The sequence below is a fragment of the Periplaneta americana genome, chromosome 7 (assembly GCF_040183065.1).
Source record: "Periplaneta americana isolate PAMFEO1 chromosome 7, P.americana_PAMFEO1_priV1, whole genome shotgun sequence".
In the NCBI taxonomy this organism is placed as follows: domain Eukaryota; kingdom Metazoa; phylum Arthropoda; class Insecta; order Blattodea; family Blattidae; genus Periplaneta; species Periplaneta americana.
The window spans coordinates 146,575,581-146,589,399 of NC_091123.1; the positions used below are offsets into that span (position 1 = coordinate 146,575,581).

The window sequence follows — 13,819 nt, forward strand, 5'->3', positions numbered from 1 at the left end:
CTTTCTAATTCTGGGTAGACTGTACTACAGTGTTGACACCACACTGCATCACCAGGGATGGCTGCAGGCAAATATTCTACATCTCACTAACATCTCACTTATATCGAATCTGCAGGTATGTCTTCACGGTGGAGGTCTCCAAGGCAGGTGGGGCGGCATCCAAGGCGCAGACCTTGGTTGAAGTGATGCCTGGGTCGCCGGCACTAGTGAATGTGCCGCTGGGGATGCAGCTGAGTCCTGTGAACCCCAAAGTGGGTGTGACGGTGCCGGCGGTGGTGATGGACACACGAGAGGGCTGTCGAATGTGGTGGTCAGTGTTGCAGGAGCCAGGGCGAGAGTTCCTTGATCTGGCCGAGGTGGTAGGGCTGGGCGATCCTGTGCTCGTCACCCTCGAGGAGTCCAGGGACGTCATGGGAAGGTAGGCAACCTTGAAATCAGAGACCTATTTTCAAACTATTGGCATCTATATATAGAAAATAATGCATCAATTAAAAACTATTAGAAATGTAGATGTTTGGGACCAAATATTGAACAATAGTAAATATGGAAAAGAAATATATATATTAACACGTATCATTATTTCCTATATATATATATATATACCGTATATATATATCTGTGTGTGTGTGTGTGTGTGTGTGTGTGTGTGTGTGTGTTTGAGATGAGCAGGGCACGTAGCACATATGGGTGAATCTGAATGCATATAGACTGTTAGTTGGAAGACCTGAGGGGGAAAAGATCTTTGGAGAGGCCAAGGCATAGATGGGAGGGATGTTAATATGAATTTATGAGAGGGGGATAACTTTCCAACAGGAGAAATCCCCTCCCCCCCGTTAATTCGCATCCTGTATACCGGTATGTTTGATATGAATAAGAACACTTCGGATACTATTATTTTTGTTATAAGTACTGTAATCATTCAACATTTTTCCAGGAGAAATTAATGGAAGTAAATGGTATATTAATAGCTTGGCCTAATATAGAGTTGTAATGAACAGATTTATACACCAATTAGTCGACTTATGGCAACAGTACAAAGGAATCTCCTCACTCTTATTGCTGACAGTCGGATGTGATGAATCATTGAGTCCTATTTGCGTCACTGTTGCAAACATTTTTGAAACGAAAGCTGTGAAACACGCAATAAAAACGTGGAAACATTTTGTGTCACCTTAAAGTTTGCAATATTTCACCCCTCGTCTTACATTAATTTGCCCAGAAGAGAGTTTCACTAGGACTGGTTTGACTTGCAGGGAGTTCCCGTTGGTGATTCCAGGCCCTACAGGCACTTGGCCTGGCCTTAAGGACAATGCGGGATACAAGCTGCGCCTCTCGGTGGCCTGCCCCAAGCAGCAGACCAGCTATGCAGACTTCCTGATCATCACCAATTCTCCGCCCAGTGTGAAGGCCCTTAAGGTGAGTTCGAGGTCAACAATTTCCGACTGTGCGAAAATTTGAGTCTTCTGTCAAATGAATACCAGAGAAGCTCAGCTAATGTACATGTGTCATTCAATAATTAGTGGCAACAATGTTTGTATGTGGCACTAACATCGGTAAATGATGCAAGCTGATAACAATGAGAAAGAAGAGCATCTGATATGTGTTATCTGTGAGTCTGAAGACAATAATCTCATTTATGAGATATCTATAGTGAGTTTAATTTGTAGACTGTTATCTGTAGTGCTCTAAAATGTTCAGCAAATACGAACAAAAATGCTTCATTGAAATTCAGATTGCAAGAGGCAAGAATGTTCGACAATGCCATACAGCATTACTGAAAGCTTGTGGTAGAGAGGCTTCACCATAGTGTACCATGGCAGCGGGAGGGAAGATATTCATCAAAAACGTGGAGCTGGCAGACCATAATCGGCAAGTGAACGCTACTGTTGGTCATTGAGTCCATATGACCTAGCCAGGAGGATTTTCTGAAAACTCCACTGGTCATGTCCGAGTCTTCACTATACAGGGACACTTATGTGTGCCATGGCATTCCTCTACTTTTTATGGAACAGTTACAGTATATTGTTGTGACTCGGTCCATAGAGCCTTGTTTGTTAAAACAGATTGCACTACAGGAAGGTGAGGATGGGATTTGAGTAAGAGAGGCTATGGAAAGCACTTCCCTATTCCTTGCAGCGTGAGTGAAAATATAATACGTGTTGTAATGGCCGATACTAGATTCTGTCATAGATTTCATTGTCCTTATCTAGAAGTAACATGTAAACCACTATGTCGTCATCGATATCATACGTGATGCTCCAAGAAGGTGAATTTACATCGTACCAGTATGACGATAATTAATGGATTCAGTATCACATATTGTATTTTTTCTAATAGAGTCTGCAGATTCTTAGACGAGGGGTGGTGTAGAAATAGATGATTCAGTCTTGGAAGTAATGATATGTTTTATTTCTCCTTTCATAAGGCTTATGAAAAATCGTTGTGACGTTACAGTATAAATTCAGTTTCTAGGTCTGCATACAAATTAATAAATAACTAGGCTATTTATAGTCCCATCGCTCTAATTTCCGGCAGCCAATCGCGTTGTAGGTCAGCTACATTTAAACGTGTGTGTCTTATGATTCACTGATTAATTTCTTAAGGCTCGATAAATACTTAATATAATCGCCCGCCATTTTAGCTCTTTCGTTGGCGTTCGCAGAAAGCACACGAAGATGTTATTTGCCACTCAATTATTTGCTGAATTACATTGCGTTTGATTTATTATCATAGGAGCTACGACATGATAATGTTTAATGGTGTGGTAAATAGATTCCTCATATGGTAGCTCGGCAACGTAAGAACGATAATGGCGAACGATACTACCTACTTAGACTTTATAGAGCCTTCACTTTCTAAGACGTAATCAAAGAGGCGGAGTCACGCCGGAAATAACAGCTCGGGTCTATAGTTCTGAATATTTGTATGTGTGGGAAAGTGGTAACCTGGGAGAGAAATATGGGGTTAACATTCAAGCAGTTCAGAGATCAGTGAAAGCATAACATCCCAACACATGTGTATTCTATAATCCCGTCGCTCTTATTTCCGGCAGCCAATCACGTTGTAGAGCGGCTACATTTAAACGTGTGCGTCTTGTGATTTGCTGATGATGACGTTATGCATTTCCTAAGGCTCAATAAATACTTAATATAATCGCCCGCCATTTTGGCTCTTTCGTTGGCGTTCGCAGAAAGCACACGAGGAAGTTATTTGCCGCTCAATTATTTGCTGAATTACAGTGCATTTGATTTATTATCATAGGAGCTACAACATGATAATGTTTAACGGTGGGGTAAATAGATTCCTCGTCCGGTAGCTCAGCAACGAAAGAACAAAAATGGGGAACAATACTACCTACCTAGACTTTATAGAGCCTTCACTTCCTAAGACGTAAGCAAAGAGGAGGAGTCACGCCGGGAATAACAGCGTCGCGACTTTAACGGCTGTCATGTCAAATTGCGGCTGCAGCCTGCAGGATCTTTGATTAGTAAGGTATCTACATGTTTCACTTCTTTTACTGCAGAGGTCTATTTGACATCTGCTACTTCCATTGCCCCATAATGTATAATTTTATAATAATCACTGTACAGGTGAGTCCTGAGGAGGGTGAAGCTCTAAGAACACGGTTCACATTCAGCACCGAGGCTGCCGACGACAGTGTCGCAGATCTGCCACTGCTGTACCGCTTCGGGTACCGCATTGGAGAACAGGAGCCAAGCCACATATTTAGCATGTCCAACGTGGAGCTGCATGCCGATACTATTCTCCCAGCAGGTACGCAAAGCTGTATTTATTGGTACACAGCAAGGACCTTGGCTTAGATTACGAATTCTGTATTAAGGTGGGGTTGGCCATCTCCATGTGGTATCACTCGGACTTGTATGCCATCTGCGTGGCATATCTTTGATGAAATGGCATACCATAATGGAAAAGATAGAGCGAAATGGCGAGTGTTGAAGAAATACAATTTGTAAAGAGAGAAACCTCTATTTCCTGTTCACTCCCGGTACATGTACCACTCCAGTCGTTGCTGTTGATAGATCTTGATTTCACGAAGGGATAAGAGCACATACATGGAGCTCTACTCTGGTATTTCAACTTCAAATAACAATGATTGTTATCGTAATTCAGCTGTGTGAAGTTTTACATTTCTATATTCCGTTCACTACTTTCCTCTTATTCATTATGGAAGCAAATTTAATCTAGTGCAACATGTTCCAAATTTATGTTATATAAATAGATAGAGGGTAATTTTTATGAAGAATTTTGCACTGTGATTCTTAGTTTAGAACGTTTTATATACTGTACATACTGTGCAGCTAAATATTTCTGCAATAAGCCAGAAACAAATTCGTATTCTTTCGTTAAAGTAATAATGAAACTAACGTAGAAAATATCAAAGTATATCTGCTGATTAAGAAAAATGAGGGGTTAAAAATCTACAGATAATGTGACTTATCTTTCGTGGGTATGACGTATAGAATCTTCATAAAATTTCTATGTGTGTGGCATAGCACATTATTGTCCCAAGCCCTTTATATTGTTGGACTTTGAGATTGGTAATACAATGTGTATCCATCAAAGCACACTGTACATCTAGTGACTGCTTTTAACATGTGTTAACAGCACTGACATCCATCCATAGTTGGCTAATGGTATTCTAGTTACGTTGAATAAATCCGAAAACCTCCACCACATAAAATGCTTACAAGTATGTCAATTGTTTTTTATGCTTTTTCGAAGACACCCTCTCATTTTTCTCTTATTGATAACAAAAACAGAATTAATTAAGGAAAATAAACATTTGCATTTTCCTGAATATCAGTCTTCAATGCAGCAGCAGGTTTTCTCTTAATCCCCGTGTTGCAGCTATGTCTGTGGTCCCCACACTAGAGGTATGCGACGTGAACAACCTGTGTAGTGCTGTGGAGGGCACCTCAGTCACTGTGAAGCTCCCCACCAACCTCACCCTTGCAGAAGTCCAGCAGGTGGGTGCGCAGTTTAGAGACCACGTGGCAGCGGGTCAGTATGTTGAGGCCCAGAGCTTGGCCCTCGCATCCCTGCAGACCCTGAAGCGACTTCCAGACCAAAGTCTGCATACCGCAGCAACTGAAATCATTGAGGCCGAGATCCGCAAGGAACTCAAGCACCAGCAGGACCGGTAAGCATGAATACTGTAGTTCAGTATTTTCATGATTGTGTTCTGTATATATTCTGAATTTAGCAGCTGCTTCTTGCTGTCGTATGTTGTGAAGCTATGTACGATTATTATCTCTATTTCTTATTGTTTGTCAAAATCTTAAAAATAAAAATAAATTGGTAGACTGAAATTATACAAAATAACCAAGAATAACTATATAACCCAAGAGGTAGAAGAGGTGTCGGTAGGCAAAGGAAGAGATGGATCCAAAACTTCAATTGAAAACTATGAGACCAGAACAAGCCTTAATGGCTTAACCCGTGAAATGTTGATAATTATGAACGATATAAGGAACACATAGACTGAATTTATACAATCTAACAGTATAATAACGATTACAATGAACTATACATAGACTGAAATTGGCATTCATACAGTCCTCTCTGTAGATTGAAAACTCAAAAAAGTTTCATATCCATTGTTCAAGAATTAAAACAGAAAGTCAATATCCCGAATTTAAAAGAAAACCTACAAATTAAACCAAACCCTTTAACTCTATTAAATATAGAATATAATATAAATTTAACAGAAGAAATACTAAAATCAGAAGTAAACACTTAAATACTAAAACAGTTGTCTTTAGAGACAATTAATATTAGGTACCCTCCACAAAACTGGCTTCATTTATACGCTGACGGATCCTTGATCTCCAGAGAACAAGGTGCCGGTGTAGGTGTTACGTGCTGTCTCTTCTCACTTTATAGATCTCTTGGGTATGGAACAACAAGTTCTGATGGAGAAATCATTGCAATAAGTGAAAGTCTCAGGAATCTTCTATGCCACATCAATAAATTTAAAAATGCAGTTATATTGTCAAACTCCAAAGCAGCTATTCTATCAATAGTCTCTAAACACACACCTTCATCTCAAACAGCAGAAATAACTAAAATGCTCTCTCAATTAATATCATTCAATAAAAGAATTGTATTCCAATGGATACCATCCCATTGTGGAATCCTGGGAAACGAGAATGCGGATGCTTTAGCAAAGAAGGGCAGCACTGCTACCAGTACTTACAGACCTGTTACTAAATCTACGTATTACTCTGTGAAAAAATCTATTAAATCTACATACTTCTAGACTCACAATAAGGCTCCCCAAAACAAGCATTAAGACAGTGTCGTACCGTACCTCTGAAATGGTCTTCACCCAAATAAAGGGATGAATGGCTTTTTCTACGCAATGCGTAGTTGTTCATTCAAATAATAGAGATAATTTTGGAATTGACCTAATCTGATGTGATGGAAGGTTGAGACAAACAGAGAAAATCAATCAAGTGATTGAATTGTAATTCAGTCCTGCTTGACAAATACAAAATGAATTACCTGCATATTCCAATTCATTATACGTACTTGTATTCATTAATCTACTGAAAATTGCCCGTGTGTGCAGCCTGGACATGAACTCAGGATCCCTGCAGTCGAGCTTGGACTTTCTGGATATGTCCATCAAGGTGTTGTCTGAGTTACCTATGTCGGGGTCCACTCTACAGGATTTGGTGGCCTTCAAAGACAAGATTCTCAGCCTGGCCAAACACAGTGGAGGTGAGTCAGAAAATTAAAACAGTAGTTTGTTAAAATTTGCTTAGCACACCTTTTTCTATCAAGCTTGATCTAAAATAATTTGCTTGCATTATGTTGTTTTCAGGGAACAGGGGGAAATTTGAAATTTAACATGTTGGCAGGAAAGACTGGGGCCTTATTCAGTTGTTCACGTTTTTCACTGCTACATTACTCTATGCAAAAGATCTGTCAACAAGGAAAGAGGAAAAATGTTAATCAATGAGACCATTGCAAATGACTTAATAATTTAAAATTTGTGGTGGTCCCGATGATTAAGATTCCTTCTTTCCAGCTTCCTTTCCACCTTATGCAACCTTCTACAATAAATTTGTGTTCCATCAGCAGTGGAAGAAGTCTGCTTGGAACCTCTTATGCTTAGCTAAGCATCATTACTCTTTTATACTCTTTTTCATTAATATTATAAACGCTCAATTAACATTCATTCTCTTTCAGAGCTTAAACAGAAGTACAGTTCATTCTCTGATAGACAGAAGAAGCCATCGCGCCATAGACGCAGTAATCAGGGTAGCCCACAGATCCCAGTTCTGGAATTAAAAAACGTGAGTGTTACAGTATGATGAAGAATGTGGTTCTAATAATCCTTGCTCGTATTTCACAGGTTTCTCATGAGCAGTTTGTAAAATTCTTAATTATTAGCATGAAATGAAATCAATTTTCACCAGCATTATCACCTTCGTCACATTCAGACGCTAAATAATCTTAGATGTTGATAAAGCATCTTAAAATAACCTACTAAAATAAAAAAAAATCTTGCAGGTGGAAACCATGCTGAAATTGTCAGAGCGGGAGATAAAGGAGGGCAACAGCTCTGCTATACTGCAGGCCAAGAAGAAACTGCTCAATGAAGTGCATACCTACATGTTCAACCTCTGTTTTGGCAAGGAGATGCTTGTCGCCTTAGGTAAGATGTCTTCTGAGGCTTAAAGATACATTACATTCGAGATAGTCTCTTCTTATAGCCACAAAACCTACACTAAGAGTTTATATCCTGTGCATGAGCTTTGCGAGACACAAGAAGTCTGTTACAGTTCTCATTCATTGTCTGCTATTGATCAAATTGGAGCTTCATTCTGTGAAGGAGTCACGAAATTACAGTGATAAAATATCATCAAATTTTCTTGCGTATTTTTCCTGATAAGCAGAATGAAAATATGTAACAGATTTTTATATTAATTTATTTATCTATTTGCAGCATGAATAGACAGTAGAGAAACTACAATGCAGCAGCTCCTGGCACTTGGCCAATCTGCTCACAGACTCTGGTTACCAGTACAGAAAAACACGTAGCATAGTATCGGTAATTCGACACACCACAAACTTTTAATGCAAAATATTACCGGTACTAAATATACTAAATATAAGCAGTCAAAACATATTTATTCACCCAAATTAAGAAGAAATATGGTATGCTGAATCTTATTGAAAAAAGTTAAAAGCACGCTCCCTCTCCAACAGGATTCTGCGACAGAACCTACACCAAACTGTTCTATGGATGAAATTCATAGAATATTCGATGACAGAATTATCAATAGAAATATGTGAACTCCTCTTCTCTCATTATATAGCAGTTGGTCAGCACAAGATAGATTTTGATGCCGAAGTAGAAGCTATAAAGTTTACCTTAGAACAGTTCACTTACAGAATAAATAAATATAAAAAAGCAGTTTTCTTAGTGGACTCCAAAGCTGCCATACAAGCAATAGCTTCAAATAACAATCAGTAACCATTACAGTCAGTGAAGCAAGAAAGCTAATCAAACTTTTAGAAAATCAAAAGAAACAAATACACTTTCAGTGGATACCGTCACATGTAGATGTCTCAGGAAATGACAACCGCAGATCTTCTAAGAAGAAAGGGCACCTCCACAAAGAAAACAAAAATGTAAGTCACCATATCCTCTTTCGCACAATAAAAGCTAAAATGGAAGCAAAAAAAAAAAATGTTTAGTTAACAAGCACAGGGGAAGACTTGGGCAAACATCAATAAAATCTGGAACGACTTTCATAGACCTAGAAAGGAGACCGTAGCTATATTTCGTTTAAATTCAGGACATGATTGCTTAGCTGCCCACCTCCACAAAATTGGAGTGTATGAAACAGACGAGTGTGCCGTCGTGTAAATAACAAGAATGAAGAACAGACTGTAAATATCTACAAGAATGTCCCAAATAAAACAAAGAGTTAAAAAAAACTGAAAGAATCGAAGTGGCCTCTACTGTGAGACAAGAAGAATAATGGGTTAAATGCTCCTAAATTCAGCCATTGGAGAACAACAACAAAAATCCATTTTGAATCTTGCATGCACTGCTTTTAACATTTGAATATAAGTAATTGATTAACTAGTGGACTTACTCGTGTTAATTATGTAAGTTTGTGCGGCTTACAGCTGTTTCGGTGCTTATCACACCATCCTCAGAGCCGGACTAGTAGGCTCTGAGGATGGTGTGATAAGCACCGAAACAGCTGTTAGTAGGCTCTGAGGATGGTGTGATAAGCACCGAAACAGCTGTAAGCCACACAAACTTACATAATTAACATGAGTAAGTCCGCTAGTTAATCAATTACTTAACAACAAAAACATTTGTGGCCTTCTGATTCCCCCCCATTTTAACCCCTTGTGACTTTTATCTCTGGAGAACTCTGAAAAACAGTGTACAAATATAATCCACATATCCTGGAATAGCTGAAAAATAGCATCTGAGAAAACACCGTCTCCATTTCTCAATGAGAAATGCAACAAGTGATGCGTAACTTCTAAAACAGATACGACAAATATTTGAAATAAAAAGACGGACAGTTTCAGCATTTCTTTCTTAATTTGGGTGAGTAAATGATGTTTTAATTGCTATTTTTATTAATACGGTATTTCAAATTAGTAATTTATGGTGTGTCCAGTTACTGATACTATGTTATGTATCACTGATAGGAAGCTTTCTGCATAAGTGACGTCTGCAAGTCACTCAGCTGAGAGCTAGGTTGCTGTGTTGCTGCTTCTCTGCTATCTATTCATCTATTACTATTGAAATACCAGTAGGCCTACTTAAATGTTTGCCTGTAAATTATAAAATAGCACTAGATTTCATTGAAATGGTTGTGACCTGATTCTCAGAGTCCGTGATCGTGTGGTTCAGCGTGCAGAAACTGACTTCTCGTGAACATATCATGAGGATTGCGGATTTTCCTGTGCCAGACAGAATGAAACTGCAGCCACCCCCAAAGCAGACAGCATTGGTAAGATCCAGTTTATTTTTTCTCACTGTCACTTAAATGAAAAGAGAATACATACATTTGTGACATAATATGAGATTTTTTCGTCATCCTGAACTTTGAGATAATTGTGTGAAAAGAAATTTTTATCTTGTTTGTAATATATTTTTAATCTTTATAATGAAATAAATTTCCACAGTCACTGACCTATGAGACACAATTATCCCCCTTAAATTCTTTGCTCAAGAATAATGGGGGATATGTCTGATATAGCGAATGCTAAAATATCAGGTAGAATTTTGATAGGTCAAGGTTTGTTAGTCTGTGTTTATATAAATGCTGTATATAATGCGATGTACTGACTGAAAAAAAAAGTCAATGAAAAAGATATGCGTTCTTTATACCTACGCATTTTATTGGCTGCCAAATATGGCAAATATTTAACAAATTGTTACCAATAATGCTTGTGTTAGTATTGCATAATACTGAATTATTTAATTATTCGTAAATTACATTAAATTATGTTATATGTTTTGTTTCTTTCATTACTCTCTATTATTGATTGACATGAGATGGTAAATAAAAATTGAAGCATCTAAAATAAATTATTTCAGCAGAGGAAGAAAAATTATCCAGAGTATTTCTTAAATTTTTTAAAAATTAAACTTTACCTAAATTAAAGGATTATTCTTTTGGTGATGAGGCGATGAATGTTTTGTTCAGGAGGTAGACATTAAAAGGAATCATCGAATGGTGGTAACTATTTAAACATGCAATTTTATATTTTTGCTGATTTTGTAAAAGAAAAAGAATCTACAATTTTAATTAAAATCAAAGAAAACGTTTCGAAATTACAATGTTTTGCATTTTAAAATCTTCTCAAAAAAAAAAAAAAAAAATAGGCTTCCCTTCTTTCTCCTTATGGATGGACAACATTCAAATCACCATGACAGAATGTTACATCTTTTATTGTTCAGGTTCACCTGGGACAAACTGTTGCCGACAGACTGGGGTCATCAGGCAAAGCATGCTTGGGTGGGGCCTGGTTCCCTTCAGACTACCTCACAGACGTGACCTTGGGAACCAAGACACAGATTTTCATAGAGCAGAAGAGGTATGCAGAGCTTTTCATAGATGACCGAATTATGTTCTTAGATACCGTAACCCATATGATCCCATTATGCCAGCTGCACAGTTAGAATTTTACATGGGCGATGGATGGATGGATGATGATGATGATGATGATGATGATGAGATATCACAGGGAAACCAGAGTACCTGAAGAAAACCATTGTGTTGCCTATATTACTGGCTTGTCCAACCCAAGTATAAATTCAGAGTGAAGCAGGTTTTGAATCAGAGCCCCCTAACCTATTGGCGGCCGGGTAGCTCAGTTGGTAGAGCAGCTGGCTACGGACCCAGGTGGTGACAGGATTTTTCTCGTTGCCAAACTTTCAGAACGGCCCCGAGGTTCACTCAGCCTCCTATAAAATTGAGTACCGGGTCTTTCCCAGGGGTAAAAGGCGGTCAGAGCGTGGTGCTGATCACACCACCTCATTCTAGTGCCGAGTTAATCGAAAGCATGGGGCTCTACCTCCTTGCCCCCCAAGTGCCTTCATGGCATGTTACGGGGATACCTTTACTTTTACTTTGCCCCCTAACCTATAAGGCCAACACGCTAACACTGCTTCACCATGGCGGTTAAGAAGATGAAAAAAAAAAAAATAGATTTTAGATTTCATAATGATATTGATATTACAGTTGAAGAAGTGGATGAAGTTTCAAAATGTTTTAAGAACAGAAAAACCCGTGGAAATGACAAAATATGAAAATTTTAACATATGCATCGGAATCCATTTTAAAGTCTTTTTAATCCTTTAAACATAAGCTGATTAACTCTGCAGATATCTACCTAAAGAATGGAAAATTTCAACTGTTAAACCCCAATTTTTAAGGAGGGTAATAGGCGAGCTCTTAATAATTACAAGGTACTCCTTTTCTAACATAGTTTTCCAAAGTTTCTCTCTAGTACCATGTCAAAAACCATAAAAAAGTCAACAAACAATATGTTTGTAACATATTTTATTCTTTTTTCATATAATTTGCTTCACTATAAAGACACAATCCAAACAAGACCCACTTCTAAAATGATGTTGTTCATCATTAAGTAGAATTTCATAGTCAAAATTGTTGTCCTCCCTCTTCCTTCTTGATTTTCTTTTTCTTTTACTTCTTTTTTTCTTTATTCTAACTGGAGGATATCACTGTGTTTTTCGTCCATTTCAGTGAGATTGGCTCTTCCATTTTTTCTTCGAATGTTCAGTACTCCTGTGACCTGCTGATCTATAACGTATTATAATTTTTAATCAGATGTATAATCTTATTTCAGAGCAAGTCCTGTGTTCGAGGTGTGGCTGGCAAACGCTAAGGAGTTGCATAATGTCACTCTAGAACACCCTGTCACAGTGAAGTTGCCAATTGTCAGTGCAGAGCTCCAGGCTGGTCAGCAGTTCCAGGTGATTTAACGTTTGTGTTTTGCAGTAATGCTTAGGCTGTGTTCCCAAAAATGCATGATTTTGAATTATGTACAGTATATATATCTTTTATACATTTCAGAACGTTCGAAATGGAGTTCAAAATTAGATCACTATAAATAAATTTATCGACGAAAAAATATTAATAATAAGGTTCACATTTTTTTATTAATGGCGGGTAATTGACTGTAGATAAATTTACTGACAGAGTTATTGCCCAAAATGCTCTGTAACTGAATCGACAGATGACACCATAGTTAATCACTATAGCTACAGTTATGCTATCTATCTTCAGGTCAATATAGGATGCAGCAGGATATGGTAATGTGATTTGCGAACAGTTGGCATCGATCTGAGGAGGCTGCAGAATCCTCAGGGGGACAGAGGAGAGTTCTTGGTTGACTATGCAGACTCCGTTGGACATGGTTGTTGTAGCTGAATCGATAGATGGTATCAATCAGTGAATCACGATACTTACAAAAATGCTGTCCTGAGAACTTCAACAATCATCCCTATAATAAGATCGGCACAATAAGCCTCAGGCTGCAGTGCAAGCCTACAGGCTGTCCTCAGTAGGAATTATTATTATTATTATTATTATTATTATTATTATTATTATTATTATTATTATTATTACCACCACATACAATTTGTTCAGAATCCCTACTGTCTTGTGTGCAGTGTAGGCTGTCTTATGTTGCAGTGCTCAGCATGGCAGGTTGAAGCCTGGAGTCCCACCCATTGTGTGACTGACGAGAAGGTACAGACCATAGACGCCCAGCAGTATGTGGAGTGCCACTGTCGCTTGCTGGGATACTACACGTGAGTGCTGAAATTTGATATAATATTCGTTTCTTCAACATCGTGTATTTGATATTTTTAATTTACACATTTGCATGGTCATTGTTATATGTCTTGACTAATGAAGTGAGCAAAGCTGTTAATTTCTTCTTATTTGCATGCCTAGGATTATAGTGTTGCGTGTTAACATGCCTCTCCATGGGTTTCACACCAGGGTGTTATTTGAAGAGTAGAAGTGTCAAAGGAAATCCTCCTCCATCCCCACTGCCACCTCATATACTGCTTACCTAAGCCTGGGTTGATAATTTTCTCCATTATATATTTTCTTTAAAATGACGTTGTGAAGATACACAAAGTGAGGCACTTATAACTGCCATACTATTATGATATCGACGAGCTGTTTTTGCTAGATTTAAGAGCACATAAGAAGTCATAAATCTAGCTTATAGAAAATGAATATTAATCAGAAAAAAATAGTATTTTCAGCACAAAGTT

General features: G+C 38.1%; 1 protein-coding gene across 1 annotated transcript in view; it reads left to right on the top strand.

Annotated features, from left to right (window-relative positions):
* LOC138703540 (uncharacterized) overlaps nucleotides 1-13,819 on the top strand; it is a 49,805-nt gene that overhangs the window by 23,417 nt on the left and 12,569 nt on the right. Inside the window, exons 13-23 of the mRNA XM_069831491.1 lie at nucleotides 116-418; nucleotides 1,254-1,416; nucleotides 3,591-3,774; nucleotides 4,870-5,161; nucleotides 6,593-6,744; nucleotides 7,216-7,322; nucleotides 7,540-7,684; nucleotides 9,892-10,013; nucleotides 10,967-11,103; nucleotides 12,379-12,505; nucleotides 13,227-13,345. Coding sequence (XP_069687592.1) covers nucleotides 116-418; nucleotides 1,254-1,416; nucleotides 3,591-3,774; nucleotides 4,870-5,161; nucleotides 6,593-6,744; nucleotides 7,216-7,322; nucleotides 7,540-7,684; nucleotides 9,892-10,013; nucleotides 10,967-11,103; nucleotides 12,379-12,505; nucleotides 13,227-13,345 — 1,851 coding nt within the window. The remainder of the gene's footprint in view (nucleotides 1-115; nucleotides 419-1,253; nucleotides 1,417-3,590; nucleotides 3,775-4,869; nucleotides 5,162-6,592; nucleotides 6,745-7,215; nucleotides 7,323-7,539; nucleotides 7,685-9,891; nucleotides 10,014-10,966; nucleotides 11,104-12,378; nucleotides 12,506-13,226; nucleotides 13,346-13,819) is intronic.